This window comes from Ruditapes philippinarum, unplaced genomic scaffold (genome assembly GCF_026571515.1).
Source record: "Ruditapes philippinarum isolate M1 unplaced genomic scaffold, ASM2657151v2 ctg1525_1_1_1_1, whole genome shotgun sequence".
In the NCBI taxonomy this organism is placed as follows: domain Eukaryota; kingdom Metazoa; phylum Mollusca; class Bivalvia; order Venerida; family Veneridae; genus Ruditapes; species Ruditapes philippinarum.
This window is the reverse complement of record NW_026864043.1, coordinates 263,961-285,190: the sequence shown is the minus strand read 5'-3', so window position 1 is coordinate 285,190 and position 21,230 is coordinate 263,961. Positions and strand designations below refer to the sequence as shown.

Genomic DNA, 21,230 nt, shown 5'->3' with positions numbered 1-21,230 from the left:
AAAATAGCAAATGTCTGATAAAAACATTTCTACATCGCATGTCAAGATTTTTCAAGCCATATACGGCGATAACGAGTAGAGCTGACGTTAATGTCATCCACCAGAGGCTGGCGTGATCGTTTATTGACAGTTCGAGACTCTATGATAGATCATATTCAGCGGGTAAATTTCTTCTAAACATAGCACTTTAAGTTTATCCATTTCCTTTCGCACTGTCATTTCTTGTTTGATCATTTATGAAGCCTGTATAGTCGGACATATAATCAATCTCGTGCTACGCAGAGAAAAATATTATATAGGGCATCTAAATTACATTATTCTTGTATCAGATATACAGCACAGATATACAAAATTGTACATGCTGCGGTTCTAAACTGGAACCATTTCTAAATATCAGAGTATGTTTCTGAATATCAGAGGAGTAAAACATTGGGAATAAAAGAGACGCAAAATATTAAATTTGACCTAGCTGTAATGTACTTCAATTAAGGGTAAAAATACAAATTAATGCTCCTCTTAATTAGTTTAAATCAAATTTTGTTGATTCTTTATAATATATTCTTGTCAACATTTTATGCAGTATACCAGTATATATAACTGTTAAAACACTATTGGATCTCTTGGAAATTCATTATAAATCTATAAATATTTTAATGACTTGATATTAAATGTTTTTTCCTTATCTGAATGATTACTTTACAATAGAAAATTACAATTAAAATAATTTTACCTGCATATTTTCTTTACAATTAAAAGTTTCTACAATGCTACAATGTAATAAAGAACAACTTACCACCAGTTACCAGTACCAATTTTTTTAATATTCTTATTGAATATTATATTTAATCAGACCTTAGGTTTTAGATAATTATAAATTAATATAATATATCCTTCCAAAATGAGAATAGTGTCCTGTTCATAAATTCCCTGTTATATTATGATCAATAGAATTTCTTCTGATAGGTGTTTATATAATAAAGACATGTTATGAATATTACAAACAATTAATGAAGGTGTGCTATAAACAAATACTGAGTGTTCAAACAAAGGTCACTTTTTGTGTAATATTGTAATAATTCCCATATGAGATTTCCTATAGTAAGTATCCGGAAAGAACACCTGTGATGTTCTTATTAGTAACTGCAAAAAAAAAATATTCATGAATATTACACTTTTCTTATGCAAAATAAAAAATTAAAATAAAGGGAGGCAACAAGATTGCATGCATTCTTAATACTACTGAAGATTTTAAAATACCCTAGAAAAGGAAAACTAAAATAAGGCAACATTTGTAAGCAAAAGAAAGTATAAGACTTTTCTTCAAAAATACCATGGAATTGATCTAAATTGAAAAATTTCATAAACTTAATAGAAAGACAGATTGCTGGAAACATGCATTAGTTCATCTTTTACCAACACAATGAATTACCATAAAAAGCATATATTGGTTTTAAAACACAGACAATACATTGGGAAACATTGGTTTGCTGGTTTGCCTAAGTATACTGCAAAGGAAGGAGGAATGGACAAGGCAACCCTATGATTTAGTTGTTTTAAGCTTAATAAAGGGAGGTAATTCACTGATTTAGCGCAAAACTGAAAGCAAGCTTCCAAGCATAGCATATCCCAAGTAACTAAAGGAAGAAAGTTCAATAACATTAATGAACTTATTTAAACGGAGAAATTCAATTTGTGGACTATCTAAGACCTGTCCATTTACAATCAAAAAGTAGTTTTGCATAGAAAAATCTATCAACAAAATATATTCAATGATTTTAATGAAAATATTTAAAATACTTGACTTTGATCTCTGAAAAGTCTGATAAACTGCAAACAAATAACAAATATTTATAAATATCAATAATGCCCATTTCCATAAACAAACAATCATTATTAGGCTAGTGAATTAAGTAACGAACAATTCACCAGATTAGGCTGGTGAAGCAATAAACAATTTAACAGTTAAGGCTTGTGAAGCAAAGCGTTAAGCAATCAAACATAAAACTTTGAACTGTTGAAACAGCATTTACCTTTGACAATTTTCCTTGGAAATACACAGCACATGCCTAAATATCAAACACAATATTTAAAGTAAACAATCAGAGTCAAACAAAAGACAAGAAACAAAACAAATATGCAGTATATAAAAGAGGAAATGTGGCATTTGCAACAAATACTAAAATGTTCATTAAATGATTTGACCAGCTAGTGATTTTCTCCTTTGCTTTTATTCATTTCAGTGTTCGTTCTTTTTTTCTTCACATTTTAAGATGGTGCTTGATTACGGCCAATACATGTATATACTGCATGCATATTTGTAGAATATGCATGTGGCAAAGAAATGTTTGTACTTAAATGTCAAACTCAAAGAATATAGAACATGGTTTTATGCTACTTTATTTTAATCTGTGCAAACATTGAGGTGAACATAGTTCAGACTTAAGCTTACTCTTAACATTGACTTCAAGCTTTATTATAGCCAGGTAGAGGAAGAACATAAAGTGGCATTCAGGCCCATTAAAGCTAAAGCATGATGATGATCTGTGTATTATAAATTAGACTTTCTGCAAGCCAGTAGCTTCCGCCTTCGACATGTTATAATTTAACTGCATTAGCTGGATTCAAACTTGAAGCACCAAAAAATAAACAATACAAATGCTGCATAGCAGAGAATTTATGCTTCTTTTGCAACATTACCCATGTATTTCATATGGATTTTAAACTATTTTCAAATTTAAATGGTAATTTTCAACAGTTTTGTCAATGAAGAAAATTCCTTTATTGGGACTTAATTTTATGCAAAGACAATCACTGCAAAGAGGCAAATCATGTATAAAGTTTTAATTGCAATAATACATGGACTTCAGGTATGCTGCAAGTTCAAAGGTCGTCCTACATATTCTGTATTCTGAGAGTAAGATTTTCACATGCATTGTGCAAAGAAAGAATAAATAATCAATTTCACAACTTTGAGAAATAGAAAAAATCTGTTTAAAACATAATATAGGGTAGAATAATTAAACAAAAATCAATTTCTGCTAGAATAGCTTACCTGTATCCAAGGCAACATAGTTTGCATGGCTTGGACTGTCTGCGTATCTGAAAATATAAAATTACCGTCTTTTATTTTATATAATGACAACATTATTTTGCATTGTATATCTAACGATTCAATTTAAATGAATTATATTTAGATAAGTGTTAACTTCATAATTGATAAATTGTTACTGTAATTTGTATTAATAATCATTTAATTATCAATGAAAGTATAATGAAATAAATATAAACTCACAAACATAAATGTAAATGAATAGTCATTTTCTCGAAGCATTAAGGTTGTAATTTAAGAATAAAGTTTTTTATTACAGTCTCGAAAGATTAAATTTCCTATACAATATCAATAATCATAGATACCTCAGGAATTAATACAAATTTCATGGCCAATTCAGCAAAATTTCAAAATTCAAGATCGTTTTAATTTTTCACCATCAACAAAATTTAACCAATTTAATTTTTCATAATCCTTTTTTAAAGTTTAATTAATTATTGTAATTTGCTTAGTACTCAGGTTGGTTCCAGGAACTGATTCTAGAGTATTTCAATAAGCTTATAGCTTCCAACACAATCAAACTAAAATAAATTTGTATAAACTAAATTAGGCTCTAAAATTGGCAGCTCAATCAGTAAAAATTATATTAGGTTCTATAAGCTTTAAGAGAAACATTGGTCAAAATCTTACTAAAATAATCGAAACACTGGTAAAATAATTCAAGGTTTGATGCAAGTTAATGATTGCTGTGTTTCCTTATAATTACAATACAATGTTTACTGCAATCTTGTTGCAAATAAAACAGTCAATCTTGCTGCACTGATGGAGAATATCAAATTGGAAAATCAACATTGCAGACAAAACCATGAATTTTACATTGATCCGCAAAATAGACCCAGCAGCTTCAAATGTAATTGACAGTCTTGCATTCTAAACAAAATAAATGGTCCTATACAAGAAATTAATAGGTTTCTTGCATGCAATTGCATAATTATTGTTTGAGGTAACTGAGATAAAATCATAACCTTCTTGTTACAGCAACAATTATTCAAAGGCACTTGCATATTGTAAAGCATAAAAGAACAACATTATAACATAATATCAAGTCATTTTGCAGGTCTTAAATCCTTAAACTGCTGAATATGTATGAATGATTTGTCCAGCTTCTATTTTTGGCAATGTCCATTATCAATTTTTGGGATATCAAGATGAAAATTTGAAGTTTTAGTCAGAATAGAGACTGCTAAGAATTGTAGGCTTGCCTGTCACCCGGTACCGTAATCTATGCTGCTGGTTAATTCATGTTTGTACTCCTGGTTTTGACACTGATTTTAACACATTGTTTGCTCATATCTCAGAGGTTGATCCAACGAACCAGCTTTTTCTGAATAACTAACCAGTAACTACCAATTTCTTCTCAAGTGACCAACTTAATAATCACACATGATTTCTGATTCAATGTCTGAGGTCAATGGTTACAGAGAAATTTCATCTTTCCAATTAAAGGATCAAACCTGTGCAACCCCTGGAGTACTAATACAATGGTTTCCCTATTGAACTAAGTGGGTAGACTAATACTGATGTCAATTAAAGACTTATCCCTTTTGGTTCTAGCAAGTAAACAAAATTCTTCATAACATTCCATCTCAAAATCCAATCAAGCGGGCATTATAAAATCATAATTAGCTCGATTAACTTGACTTTTCGCTTGTCTTTTCCTTAACCCTTAATTAAGGATAATGGATTTAAAGTACTATTGAACTGTTCTATATAAATGTTCTTTAATTTTCTGAAAAAATGCAGCAAATTTTCTCAGTAGAACACACTTTTAATTGTTTCCTACACTTAGGTTCAGTATAAGCACAATAAATACAATCATGTAATAATGTTCAGGAACACATTAAAGAATACAAATGATGGAGATTTGTTTGAAATATAAATCAAACAAATCTATCACAAACATATGACCCACACATGTGATACTCTAAACATATTTTGGAGTGTAAATATTTGTAATGTTTTCATCATGAAACATGGATCTTCTCTCAACAGAATAAGAAGTGCCAAACAAATACAACCTCCATTAAAATAGTTAAGAAACTGCAACAAAAAATTCTCTGATGTCATATTCAAACAAAATACATTTAGCAATAAGAAATATAGCTTTATAATAAATGTAAATTTGATAAAAGACAGTTATATCATTATTAGACTATTAGACTATTATAAATACCAACAAATACATATTATTTGGCAGACATCATTCTTCCTTAGTTACAACTAATTTAAAACTGGTTCTTATTTCTAATAGACTGACTAAAATTTCCTTCTATCTGAAAAACAACACCTTAGTAGCAACAGTAGACAGATGATAAATATCAGGAGGTTGTTTGGCCTATTAATTTTCATTCCTTGCCAGCCATTTTAGCATCCCTGACAGGTCTTAGAAACAGGCTTTAGAACTGCTCATTCATAAATAGAAAAGTTGAATTCCAAATTCTCTGAGAATATGTATCCAGAAATTCATGGGAAGTTATTTTCTTCTTTTTTTCTTCCAGAAAAAAAAAATTCTTATCAACAAAGGTCACTTAAAAGCTTGTGGTAGATATAATTTGTGACCAAAAAACGATATTAAAATATTCGAAACTTGATTAAATTAGGAACATTTTTTTATAACAAAATTCATCTGTTTTATCTTGTCAAATGCAAAATTTTTAGTTAACCATATTTATAAATTAATGTCAACAAAGTAGAAACTACTGGTCTGAAGGTCAATTAAGTCGTGATTTGACCATATTACCCATTTTCTTGTATACATTATGCCATTTCATTAAGCCAATTTGAAAAAAAATACAAGACTTGGCTCCTCCATTTTCAAAAACAACAAGAGGGCCATGATGGCCCTGAGGTCGCTCACCTGTATATAGCCCCCCCCCCCCCGGCCAAATTTTTACCCAAGGGCTTTTATTTGTTTATTTGAACAGACTTGGTAGACACCCATAAGAAGATGTTTCATGCAAAACATCTAAGTTCTAGCTCATTAGGTTTTTTAAAAGAAGATTTTTTAAGTTTTTACTATACACATATAGTTAAAAACAATGACACCCCTCGGGCAGGGCCAGTTTTGACCCCTGGGCTTTTATTTGAACAAACGTTGTAGATATTTACTTAAAGATGTTTCATGCTTAATATCTAAACTCTAGCTATTTGGGTTTTTTAAAAGAAGATTTTTAAGATTTTGCTATACACATATAAGGAAAATCAATGACCCCCGGGGCGGGGCCAGTTTTGACCCCAGGGCTTTTATTTGAACATACTTGGTAGACACCCATTAGAACATGTCTCATGCTAAATATCTTAGCTCTAGCTCTTTGGGTTCTTTAAAAGAAGATTTTTAAAGTTTTTACTATATGCATATACGGAAAATCAATGACCCCCCAGGGCGGGGCCAATTTTGACCCCAGGGCTTTTATTTGAACAAACTTGGTAGACATTCAATAGAAGATGTTTTATGCCAAATATCTTAGCTCTAGCTCTTTGGGTTCTTTAAAAGAAGATTTTTTAAGTTTTTACTATATGCATATAGGGAAAATCAATGACCCCCTGGGGCGGGGCCAATTTTGACCCCTGGGCTTTTATTTGAACAAACTTGGTAGACATTCACTAGAAGATGTTTCATACCAAATATCTAAGCTCTAGCTCTTAAAGTTCATTAAAAGAAGATTTTTTAAGTTTTTACTATATGAATATAGGGAAAATCAATGACCCCCTGGGGCGGGGCCAATTTTGACCCCAGGGCTTTTATTTGAACAAACTTGGTAGACACTCACTAGAAGATGTTCCATGCCAAATATCTTAGCTCTAGCTCTTACGGTTCTTTAAAAGAAAATTCTTTAAGTTTTTACTATATGCATATAGGGAAAATCAATGACCCCCCGGGGCGGGGCCAATTTTGACCCCAGGGCTTTTATTTGAACAAACTTGGTAGACACTCATTAGAAGATGTTTCATGCCAAATATCTAAGCTCTAGCTCTTAGGGTTGTTTAAAAGAAGATATTTAAAGATTTTTCTTTCGGTTGCCATGGCAACCAGAGTTCTGCATGGAATTAAATTCTTTGAACAATTTTTAAAGGTGACCACCAAAGGAACATTCCTGTGAAGTTTGGATGAAATTGGCTCAGTGGTTTATGAGGAGATGTCATTTAAAGCAAAAGTTTACGGACGGACGGACGACGGACGGACGACGGACGGACGCCGGACGAAAAGCGATCACAAAAGCTCACCCTGTCACTTTGTGACAGGTGAGCTAAAAATAGAAAACAATAACAATTATATTACAACCTAAATTGTTAATTCTAGATGTTGGCAAAAAAGGTTTCTTACTAAATTGGAAATTTAAGGACATTGCCAAAAAAAATACTTGTAATTAAATCACTGTCACTCAACCATGGTCAACACCTTTTGACTGCAATGACTGGAAACACAGAACAAAATGGCGCCAATAAGGCAATCACACATTTTCTTCTGCCAAAACATTTACAGTTCCTTCACTGTGATCAATTACTAGGTAATTACTGACCAAAATTTGATCAAGTTATCAAATTAGCAAGCAGTCCCTGCCAGTAGATAATTAGACAAGTAGGGAATATATTTGATTAATTTGGCCTGTCTAGCTAAACTAACACCAATCTATGCTGCTGTCCATTAAATGTCACACTGGAGGCTGATGGTCTTATATCTTCCTGTAAAAAGGTAGACCATATGTAGGAAATGTTGATATCTGTATAATTCAGGGGCTTTTCTTATGTTCAACAAATTTTTTCCAGCTTTGCCTTAAAGCATGGACAAAAAGATATTAACCAACAGCCTGCTGGCATCAACATGCAATGGACCGAGAACAGCCGGCATATCCAAGCCTGAAATATACATTGATCTGCAGTGTTCGCTTTTCAGTCCGTGCATATTTTGAATTTCCTCTAATACAGATGAATGGTTTTGTCCATATTGAAAGAATTGGACAAGTCCATTTAAGATATTTAGAGAATCTAGCTGGTTAAGGTAATCATATTAATACTAAGTATTATAAAGCTTCATTGTTAGAAAATTGAATCACTAATTTGTAATTTGTAGACTGGCTCGAGGGTGTTTCCATCCTATCTGGAAATAATGATCCCAGCTGGCAAGGTAGGGGAGACTAGTATTCCAGTCAATATTAGAACTTTTAGGTCAGTGGTACAAGTCACTCAAGCAGCCAAGATTACATGGCACCTTTAGTCTGAGTGTATTACTTATAATAACACCTAATGCATTTCAAAAATGCACACAAATTGTGCTTGTATATGTGTTAAACAGATCCACGTAAACAGAATGGAAACGTGTTACGCAATAACACAAAACTATAAACCCATCTGAATTGTCGATTACAAAATATCTGTACTAGCTACCCCCTAAACAACCGACAAGAAAAATTCCATTCTAAATGCTATCATGTGTTTTTTTTATTGCATGTTTCATTATATAGGTATTTTTTGTTTGCATGCAGACCTGCGAAATATCAGTTACAGAAAAACAAGCTTCTGAAGATAAGTAAATCACAATTATATCCACAATAGAGCCTGTTATCACCCATGATCAGACATATTTCCCATCCGCATAATTATTTATCAAGAATAAATACACTTGTTGTGGCAGTATTATCAGAAGAAAACACATAAAGCAACACCTACATCATGTTGTTGAACCCTAGCAGACTGGTACACCACAACCATATCAGCTGGATCTGTGATTTAATGTTACCAGTCTATGGTCTATGTTACCTTCTAACTAAATTTGTATTTATAATAATGGATTGACCCTTCTAGTATCAGAATAGCCAGGTCAGCAGGCTGGCCTTGCTCAAATTTATACTGGCTTTATATTCTACTTTTATTTCAATGTTTACATGAGATCAGGCCTTTTCCAGAATTTTATACTGGTGGCAAAGGCTTAGATCTCTTGTGGGTCCACTATAGCTTAAGGGTAAAAGGTACCAGACTATTGACTTAAAAAAAAAGAAGCTCAAATTATATTTTCACAATATGACATGACCATGTTGCAGATAGATGTATGGATTTAAGAAAGTATTAGAATTTCGGCATTCTAAATCTTCAGTATTGACATTTTTATCCATTTTTTATCCATTCTGTACTTTAAAATACAAGCTGCTGTTTTCAGCAGACTGGTTTTCAACTAAGCAGAAACTAAGTGACAAGATTAGAATATTTACATTGATCAGACTGGCACCATTGTTAGTAAAACTCATAAAATGTGTGCAGCAGCCAGTAGACTAAGCACTCAAAAATATGACTCAATCTATACAACCTATCATTTATTCATGAATCAATTTAACCATACAAGGATGCAACTCTGTAGACCATAATAGACAGCATGACCTCTCATTTAATAGAAATGACAGAATTATTGCATGCAGTTTCAAAATGCTTTAACAATGTCTACATATTAACAAGAGATCTGTAAACCTTAAAAGTCATCTGTATCAAACCCCATGAATAGAAATACAGAGGTGACAAGTGAGCCGCGTCACGACAAAACCAACAATGTGGTTTTGCGTCCAGCATAGATCCAGACCAGCCTGTGAACAGCATGGATCCTGATCAGACTGCGCGGATGCGCAGGCTGGTCTGGATCCATGCTGGTCGCAAACGCACTATGTTGGTTTTGTCATGACACGGCTCAAGTGCATTATGGGGTAATGAGTTGTATAGGACTGGTGCAGTCAGACAAGCGTGGACTACCACTAGAATCCGTCTGTTGCTAATTATTAGTATTTCAATACCAAAATTCCTTAAAGGGACTCCACTGACGTTTTTGAAATGACATGACTGGAAATAATTTTTTCGAGATTAATATTCTATTTAATGTAGGTCTAGATCAATAAATTTTGTGCAAAATTACAGATCATTAGCTCACTTTGTTTTTCCAGAATAATTATTTTTATTGTGAAAAATGCGTTTTTCACAAACATCGAGCTGTAAATAGCACACAAATATGATTTTCAATATGGATTTTTTTTGTATTTCTTAACTATCGTTTGTATATCTTTCTGTATTAAGCACCCAAGCTGATCCATGTAGGCAATTCAAATTTTATGTTTTGGGGCTTTTATACCTCAGTGGAGTTACTTTAATTTCACAATGGACAGTTTCTAATTCAATATAAGGTTAACCCATTGAACAAAAAAGTAGGGAAAACAATGTGGTATAATTGCATGACCAACACTTATTTTGAATCACAAAAGCTTTCATTCAAACAACAACCTCATAAAAACAGCTCTCAGTAGGATTCCAGCAATTTATCTAATGTGTAAGACAATAAGTCAATTTAACACCTAAACAAATTGCTTTAAACAATAGAAGTTGTAGAAAATCCAATAAGGGTGCCTTGTGGGAAAATGTTTCAAGACTTGTGAATGAAATTTATGTCTTTCCTAATGTCAATCTGAGATTCCCAGTCGACCAGTTTCAAACAGAAAGGAAATAAGAAAAAAAACAACTATTGTATTTTGTGGTATAAATACGGGATTGGGTCACTGTAAATTATAGGTTTTTAAAATATATCAAGTCATTTAGTTTGGTTATACATTAAAATCATTTTTGTTGATTCTCCTTTCTTACATTTTTCTTAACCTAGAAAAAATTGTCATCAAAAAATGGGATTGTTTGTATCATCAACTAGGTGTGGTAAAGGGAATGATAAATCAACTGTATCTTGTCACTGGGAATGATCAATTGACTGTATCAGTAACAGAGTTTGGCCCTTGAAATGATAAATCAACTGTACAAGTACCTGGTAATGATAAATTGACTGTATAGATAACTGACAATGGTCAGTTGGAACAATAAATTGACTGTATAGATAACTGGTGATGATAAACTGACTGTACAGGTACCTGGGAATGATAAAATTGACTGTGCCAGTAATAGGATTTGGTCCTGGAAATGATAAATCAACTGTACAAGTACCTGGTAATGATAAATTGACTGTATAGATAACTGACAATGGTCAGTGGGAACAATAAATTGACTGTATAGGTAACTGGTGATGATAAACTGACTGTACAGGTACCTGGGAATGATAAAATTGACTGTGCCAGTAATAGGATTTGGTCCTGGAAATGATAAATCAACTGTACAAGTACCTGGTAATGATAAATTGACTGTATAGATAACTGACAATGGTAAATTGACTGTACCAGTAACAGGGTTTGGTCCTGGAAATGATAAATCTACTTCACAGGTAACTGGGAATAATAAACTGACTGTATCTAACTGGTATTGATAAATTGACTGTATCTGTACCTGGAAATGGTAAATTGACTGAAACCAGTAACAGGGTTTGGTACTTGAAATGATAAATCTACTGTACAGGTAACAAGGTGCAGTCTTGGGAATGATAAATTGACTGTTATGGTAACTGGGAATGATAAATTAACTGTTATGGTAACTGGGAATGATAAATTGACTGTTATGGTAACTGGGAATGATAAATTAACTGTTATGGTAACTGGGAATGATAAATTAACTGTTATGGTAACTGGGAATGATAAATTGACTGTTATGGTAACTGGGAATGATAAATTAACTGTTATGGTAACTGGGAATGATAAATTGACTGTTATGGTAACTGGGAATGATAAATTGACTGTTATGGTAACTGGGAATGATAAATTAACTGTTATGGTAACTGGGAAAGATAAATTGACTGTACCGGTAAGAGGATGTGTTCACTAGTATAATAAAATATCTACCAAGAACAAAGTTTGGTCTCGGGTATGACAAATAGACTTTATACCAAGAACTGGATGTGTTTACTGGTTATGATAAATAGTATGTATGTACTGTTAAGTGGGTGTTTTCACTGGCATGATAGACTGTTCTGTGAACTTGGTATAGACACTGATATCACACACTGTTCCAAACTCCAGTGGGTGCACTGTCACCAATGTTTTTTTTTCCTTACCTTGTATGAATACTTTGTAACTGCCCGTATCCATCAATATGACTTCCTTCGGGCTGAAAATATATAAATATATAAAACCTTATATAATTTATGATACAACATTGCATGATATAATATTATATTATATACAGTACATTTTATACAATGACATACATGTATATACAATATGTTTAATGTATGTAGAATACCATGTAAAACATATTAATGAATAATGTCTAGACAATAGCAAATATTATTGTTAGCAGTGAATTGACATTTTACCTTTCTCTATGTTAATTTTTTGAAGCCAGCCTTGAATTAGTTTTTGTTTTGTTTGGTTTACAGTGCACTTTAGGTCGCAATTTAGGTCACACGGCGTCGAAACAGGAAAGATGATTTTGGCTACTCTCGGGTGTTACAAACTTAAAAGCAACACCATGGTCCAAACCACTTCACCTGCTTGAGCTAAGATATGCAAAGATTCCAGTAATTCAAACCCATTTAGTCTATTCTTGTGATAATCACACAGATATAAATGGTGGCTGCAATTCTGATGCCTCAACCTTCAAAGGCAAACAAACAGCCACAAGGGGGCTGCCTTGATTTAATACATCATTAAGAAAAATAGTTTATAATTAAACAGTTAATCTGTGTGTTTATTTATGATGGCCAAAATCCCTGTTACCACACCAACCTGCATACTTACCGGTGGCACAGACGGTATAGGTGGTGGTCCGCCTCTAGGGGAGCACGAGTATAGGGAAGGGTAGTAGGGATCCTCCATTGTAGATGATGTCATTGATGGAGGCTGAAAATAGAAAAAGAACTAAATTAGAAATGGTAACCAAAGTAACTAAATCACATACCTGTGCAATTTTTGGGGCAACATAAATATGATATGGCATGGGCGTGCATATATTGCAACATGACGTCATATGGGTATACAAGCAATTATAAATCACGACAGATGTTAGTGATACTGTCATACAGTAAGATGAAACTGTAAACTCTTCTTATTTGGGGCATGTGATAAATTGAATTACTTAATTGTATAAAAGAATCCAAAGTCAAGGCAAGGATGAAAAATCCAACCAACAGCAAGAAACTCGCTTGCAATCAGTGACCATAAACATTGACTTAACTCAAACCCCCTTCCCCCTCCCCAGAAGCCTTATGTGTTAAACTATAATTATCATTCATTTTATGACATTAATTTTTTTAATGTTCAGTTAAAGGTTAAAATTTATTGACAGACAGAAATGAAAAAAATACAGATGTAGAATTGTTGCATACACGTAGGTATTGTAAAACACTTTAAAAGTAAATTAAGAACATTTTATAACTGCTATACAATCTGTAAACTTTTAACAACAATTACATTATATTGTAAACTTAAAATTCTTACAATTAAGAATCTTATATAAAATTGTTGTAATTGTAGTAAAATTGTCTCTTTCCTTAATTAAAAAGAACACTCTCTCAGACCACCTACATTCATAAAAACTAGTTTTTAATACCATTAAGAAAGAAGTAATTCCATTAGGAATTACTGGTTTAATGGAATTACTGGTTCTTGTCAAAAGTTTATTTGAATAAATTGCTACTGATTAAAATGCACCCAACCTACAAATAACAAAATATTTTCCCAAGCATACTGTCCTTAACTCAACATCAGTCATTAATCAATCTCGGATACTGTTCTGAAATATGAGCCTGCACCGAAAAAGGAACCTGTTATCAATTTACTATTCAAACAACAACAGCTTCTTTTTTGTTATTTTTTTTCCTCTAAATTAAATGAATGGCTGTCTTAAGGTGAGGTAAGGAAATCTTTAATGAATGAAATAAAAGCATGGGAAAGGGTGGGTCGGGTCATCCTGCGGAAATGCCCCAATCATCATCAAAATAACAAGCATGTGTACAACAGCTTTTTTTTAAAATGCCTTTAAAAGTATCAATCAGATTTCCGAATTCACACCAAGTATGACACTGAGGTCACTCATGTTAGTTTAAGCAGAACGTTGACAAATGACCTGTATTTACACGGTCTTTTCATGGTCGCAAAAACTGTTTATTTAGTAATCAAACCTTTGCTGTCAAGTCTTCAACTACTGTAGAGCTGTTCTTTGTACCGAAATTGTGATAAAATTAACCATCTTAAAATCTGGTATTGGTTAACAGAACAATGTTTCAACTCCGAATAGCTGTGTTCAACTATTTAATACTTTACATAACACCTATATCGATGCTTAAAATTTGTAGAAGGGACTTGTAATGTTTTAAATTTTAAATTTGTCCATTTTTAATATGACCAATTATTGAAAAGAATTAAAATTGTAAATGAGTCAGCAGCCATGCATAATGGTGTAAACTCCTGTCTGAGACTGCAGTGCTATTCTTTAATATTATATTTTGTTAGCAGGGCATCAATATGGTGAATGTTGCTGGTTAAAGTAATACTGTGAAATAATATTAATACACCAGTTATAAGGTATAGGTATATACTGAACCCCAGCCTACCCACCTAATCCTCTGCCCCAAAGCCCTAGGGTAAAGCTTTACTTAAACTTGTGAATTATCAAACAAGCTTATATGCTCCTCAGACAGTAAACTCTCCTGCATAGCTTGTTGGTTTTACCCTCTTTGCCCCCTTCATTGACATTTATAAAACCAATAATTTGACCCAGCAGTGCAGGCAAAACCCTGGCTCATTTCACTACTATAATACATTGTAATATTCCTTCACTGCTAAGAGTGGGTTTGAGGCCCAAATGTACACCCAGGTGCATAAATGAGAGAAATATTACATCAATTTGAAATTTAAATTAGTTTAAAAGGAATCATAGTATTTTACATATACATCATAAACAAATACAAATAACAGAATATTCAATAATATAACTAGAACTGCCACTATCATGGCGTGAATACCCCCGCATACCACTTTGTCAGAATCAACAGTGGCCATTTAGAGCTCAAGGACAACCTCCCTGCCAAATCTGAGGTTACTAAGCCAGTGCATTGCTAAGTTATGTATTCTACATGCTTCAAATGTGAAAATGTCAAAATCAATACATTGCCGACAGGACATTCTTTAGCAATTGAGAAGAAAAACTTTTTTTTGTCAAAGTTCCTGTGACCTTGACCTTTGACCCAGTGACCTCAAAATCAATAGGGGTCACCTTATAGTCATGATCAACATCCATGCCAAATATGAAGACTGTGGGTCAAAGGAATCTTAAGTTATTAGGCAGACAAACTTTTTGAAGTCAAAGTCCCTGTGACCTTGACCTTTGACCTGGTGACCTCAAAATCAATAGGGGTCATCTACTAATCATGACTAACCTCCATTTCAAATATGAAGACTGTGGGTCAAAGGAATCTTAAATTATTGGGCGGACAAGCTTTTTGAAGTCAAGGCCCCTGTGACCTTGACCTTTGACCTGGTGACCTCAAAATCAATAGGGGTCATCTACTAATCATGACTACCCTCCATGCCAAATATGAAGACTGTGGGTCAAAGGAATCTTAAGTTATAGGGCGGACAAGCTTTTTGAAGTCAAGGCCCCTGTGACCTTGACCTTTGACCTGGTGACCTCAAAGTCAATATGGGTCATCTACTAATCATGACTAACCTCCATGCGAAATATGAAGACTGTGGGTCAAAGGAATCTTAAGTTATTGGGCGGACAAGCTTTTTGAAGTCAAAGTCCCTGTGACCTTGACCTTTGACCTGGTGACCTCAAAATCAATAGGGGTCATCTACTAATCATGACTAACCTCCATTTCAAATATGAAGACTGTGGGTCAAAGGAATCTTAAATTATTGGGCGGACAAGCTTTTTGAAGTCAAGGCCCCTGTGACCTTGACCTTTGACCTGGTGACCTCAAAATCAATAGGGGTCATCTGCTAATCATGACTAACCTCCATGCCAAATATGAAGACTGTGGGTCAAAGGAATCTTAAGTTATAGGGCGGACAAGCTTTTTGAAGTCAAGGCCCCTGTGACCTTGACCTTTGACCTGGTGACCTCAAAGTCAATATGGGTCATCTACTAATCATGACTAACCTCCATGCGAAATATGAAGACTGTGGGTCAAAGGAATCTTAAGTTATTGGGCGGACAAGCTTTTTGAAGTCAAGGCCCCTGTGACCTTGACCTTTGACCTGGTGACCTCAAAGTCAATAGGGGTCATCTACTTATCATGACTAGCCTCCATGCCAAATATGAAGACTGTGGGTCAAAGGAATCTTAAGTTATTGGGCGGACAAGCTTTTTGAAGTCAAGGCCCCTGTGACTTTGACCTTTGACCTGGTGACCTCAAAGTCAATAGGGGTCATCTACTTATCATGACTAGCCTCCATGCGAAATATGAAGACTGTGGGTCAAAGGAATCTTAAGTTATTGGGCGGACAAGCTTTTTGAAGTCAAGGCCCCTGTGACCTTGACCTTTGACCTGGTGACCTCAAAATCAATAGGGGTTATCTACTAATCATGACTAACCTCCATGCCAAATATGAAGACTAAGGGTCAAAGGAATCTTAAGTTATTGGGCGGACAAGAAAAAACCGACGGACAGCCGGACGGACGGACAAGCTGATTCCAGTATACCCCCCTTACAACTTTGTTGTGTGGGGGTATAAATATATTATAACACAGTATTATTTATACCTCCAATAATAAAGTTTCAATTACTTTGATCAGAATTTGATACACTTTAATATATCCCATTGCAATAATGGTGTATTTGTATAACCTATGGGTACAAAATACTTTTTGTTATTTGATAGAAAGGAATGTAGTACAAAATTGGTTCAGTTGTTATTTTCATAAGGACTGTGACACATTTTTAGTTACTAGTATTTTATAGCAGCATTTATATAATTCCGTTTTAGTTTTTAACATCCTTTTAAGTTTATCAAGATTTTATTTAAAGGCTTAGTCCTCAACAGAGTCGCAAATAATTAAAGTTAAGCCAAACCACTGTAAGTTTGAGCCATGCAAGTGTCTTCTGGCTCTTTTATGTGGGAATGCTTTAGTCCAACTAACTTACGGAACGTCGGTGGTTCTACTGAGGTGCCCATTTATGCCTGAAATAAGGTGCAGAGAGGCATGCTGAGATCTACCTCCACCAGTAAAGCTGGAAAGTCTTCACATAATCTTTACTGTGTTGGTGCGAGGTATTTATTTGTGGACATTTATAAAAATTACTACATGTATTAATAATGCTTCAATGCACAAAACACCAAACAAAAAATGTTTATTGTAAACACAACACAATCAATTATTTGATAATCATCATATGTAAACATTCACATTGGTAGATTTGTTGTCAATTATTTAGACATATAGAAATAATATTTTCCTTTAAAGTTGGATTATATTTAAAGTTACAATGACAATATATACAAGATATCTCAAAGAATGTGGGGCAAATTAAGCCTCCTTCTAAAAAATTTATGATTTAGACAAAAATAAGCCTTCCTTTTGTAAATGGCCATCATAGTTTTTAATGTGGGTCACTAGTTTCTAAAGCCACATTCCCTGGACTTCTGCTGCATCCCTATAATTTGATGGGAGGGTTTCTGTCCACCTTTTAAGTATTAATAGACCCTGAGATTTGGGATATTTTCCCTGTTAAAATAGAAGGAACGACTTAATCGAGACTGCACCGGTTTGGATGGCTTTTATCAATATTATCATAATGGTGAATCCAGCTTTACAAATAACAAACCAAAATAGCTTTTAGACCTTGACCATGAGGAGAAGACATCTGCTATGATATATATGCAGTAGGATGGTCTTAAATTGATCATAATATTCCATCTATTATAACCTAACGGTTATATGATTATAATATAGCTAAATTCTCTCCCAGTTATATCCAACCATAGCAATTAAATTGCACATTTTATGAATGATTCAAGCTAGATCTACTAATAAAAAAACTTTACAATCCATAAAACCTGTCTGTGGTAATTTATTGCCAAAAAAAAATATAAAAAATTAAACGGAGTCGGAAAACGGAAAAAAGGTCATGATGACGTAATTTTAATGCATATATTTTTATCTATTTTGTCATCTTACGATGATACATATAATTATAATCCGCCGCACTGACATCAAACACAAAATGCAGAGTATGTTTTAAGAATGACAAATCTTAGCCACCACCAAAATTTTTTAATCTATTATCACCACGCGCAGCAATTAATCAAGATAATGTTTCGGTATAATGTTTATTTAATAATGGTGATTCATGTCGGCAACAAGAGAGTATACATATAATCTTATTCAATGAATAATGCAGTCGATTTAACTTAAACTTATTGACAAGATATAAACACTTGTACAAATTGTTTTCCCATTGAAAAATCAATGTTTTGTTAAAAAATTTGAAAAAAACTTTTCTCCTTGTACAGGACAGTGAATTAGGCTAATAATTTGTACAGCTTTTAGATCAATACTTCAGTATTAACAACTGAATGTATACGAATTCTTTACCAGTTAGCAAGCAAATTATATCAATACTTCTCAAACATTCAAAAATCTTTTAAGATAATTATGTGACTTATTTTAAATAAACTAACACCACAATTAATTCACCTCGAAAAATACAAAGGATGATTAATTTATCTTAATAATTAAGCCCCTCTCAGACACTGTGCTGGGTTATAACACGCTATTATTACATATTTTCTAGTATTCTTAAATATGTAATTGGTTTTCATTAAGAAAACTTCGATCATCTATTGAGTACCCATTTGTACCTTGATTATATAGCCATTGAGACTTCAGGGGGTCCCGTCTCCCAGGTTCTATTTTAAAAATCCTTCATTAAATTGTGGTGATTAGAGTAAAACGTGACTTCAAGAACTTTTAAAAGATTCATATTCAACAGAATGACTAATATCAGTTGTTTTTTTTTTTCAGTTCATACCTGTGGTAAGAATATTGTATTTAAATTTTTACACCATTTGATGTACTTCAGTGTTGTGTCAAATGATGTTGAACATGATTTAGGTGTGATGTCACCTTTATCAATTTTTCAGATCTTATTAATGCACTTTTTGATACTATATTTAGGAAATAGATATCAATTCTGAGTGCTTTGTTGTAGAATAATGCACGGTTTGAGTTCAAATGCGTAGTAATATAATCACGAAGGCCGATAGGCCTGAGTGATTAACTTAAACTTATTGACAAGATATAAACACTTGTACAAATTGTTTTCCCATTGAAAAATCAATGTTTTGTTAAAAAAATTTGAAAAAAACTTTTTCTCCTTGTACAGGACAGTGAATTAGGCTAATAATTTGTACAGCTTTTAGATCAATACTTCAGTATTAACAACTGAATGTATACGAATTCTTTACCAGTTAGCAAGCAAATTATATCAATACTTCTCAAACATTCAAAAATCTTTTAAGATAATTATGTGACTTATTTTAAATAAACTAACACCACAATTAATTCACCTCGAAAAATACAAAGAATGATTAATTTTATCTTAATAATTAAGCCCCTCTCAGACACTGTGCTGGGTTATAACACGCTATTATTACATATTTTCTAGTATTCTTAAATATGTAATTGGTTTTCATTAAGAAAACTTCGATCATCTATTGAGTACCCATTTGTACCTTGATTATATAGCCATTGAGACTTCAGGGGGTCCCGTCTCCCAGGTTCTATTTTAAAAATCCTTCATTAAATTGTGGTGATTAGAGTAAAACGTGACTTCAAGAACTTTTAAAACAGAATGACTAATATTTGTTACTTTTTTGTAATATCTAACAGTTGTTTTTTTCAGTTTATACCTGTGGTAAGAATATTGTATTTAAATTTTTACACCATTTGATGTACTTCAGTGTTGTGTCAAATGATGTTGAACATGATTTAGGTGTGATGTCACCTTTATCAATTTTTTAGATCTCATTTGTGCACTTTTTGATACTATATTTGTAATTAAAGCATGATTTGCCATTTTTGTGAGTATTTGGCATATAAACGTTGTACTGGTACAATGAAACAAAATTATCTGGGTGTTTTGGTGCAGTTGTGGCCTAAATTTAAATGGCATTTTCTATCCTATTGAAACACAAGGCTTTAGGAGCATTCTAAGTCAACCAGTTTTCACTAGCATTTTCCTTTTTCATCCTACAGAAATCCAAATATGCAATAATGCACATCTAACAGTAAATTGTTTCAGACAGTGATAATTATCACAACTATCCTGAGACTGACTAATCTTACAGAGCTATACTGGCCAGGCAAGGAAGCTGCTAATGTACCATTTCTCTATATGGCCTTTGGTATAACCTGGCCAAGGATCAAACCAACAACCATTTACTGAGCGCTTCTGATTTACAGGGCTGCTGTAATACTCAGCAATATGAGTGGTTCCTAATGCTTCTCAAGTTAAATTTGACAAACAGAAAAGCAATATGAGATGAGATGAAATAAATTAATACCGTATATATGGAGACAGTGTCCTCCGTGATCTGCCACCATCTTAGATCTTCTAGTCTATCGAGAACATCTTCAACACATGTACAAAGTTCACTCGCATACTTGATTGCAAGCGCTGTCAGACTGCTCCAACAGGGTGCCAAGTTCTGAAATGATAAAATGAAAAGTTATAAGTTACTGAATCATAACATTTGGTTTAAAGTTTATTCATTTACAGTCACATCCATTTATACATACATTATAAAGTCAAACAAGTATTAATATCATTATATAAAGAACAGATGTTATGGTCTTTGTTGACATTTATGATTTAGCTACATCTAAGAAACATTACACCAGACGAGTAACACACTCAAAATTGAAAAATAGGTTCAAGCCCGAGTAACACACCCAAAAATGAGTTCAAGCCCGAGTAACACACCCAAAAATGGGTTCAAGCCCTGAAGTAACAAACCCAAAATGGGTCCAAGCCCGAGTTACACATTCAAAACTGGGTTCAAGCCCACATGCCTCTCATTAGCAAGTATCTTGGTCTGCACTCAGTGTGGCCCTATGGCTGCAATCTATTGCTGCAACAAGCTAAAGGTTAACAGGCTTTAATGTGCACAGATTTGCCCCTAATATCAAGTCATACTGTAATGATTTAATCTAATTAGAAAAGTGCTTTTCTTGAGAGTAATGTTTGGTACTTAATTATAATATTCTGTCA

At 33.3% G+C, this 21,230-nt stretch overlaps 1 protein-coding gene across 1 annotated transcript in view; it reads right to left on the bottom strand.

Moving 5' to 3' along the window:
* The window catches only part of LOC132724254 (uncharacterized), a gene marked incomplete at its 3' end in the record, with an annotated part of 80,942 nt that overhangs the window by 33,667 nt on the left and 26,045 nt on the right, over positions 1 to 21,230 (bottom strand). The window contains 5 exon segments of the mRNA XM_060709088.1: positions 2,031 to 2,066; positions 3,053 to 3,099; positions 12,069 to 12,121; positions 12,754 to 12,855; positions 20,524 to 20,667. Of these exon segments, the coding sequence (XP_060565071.1) occupies positions 2,031 to 2,066; positions 3,053 to 3,099; positions 12,069 to 12,121; positions 12,754 to 12,855; positions 20,524 to 20,667 (382 nt within the window).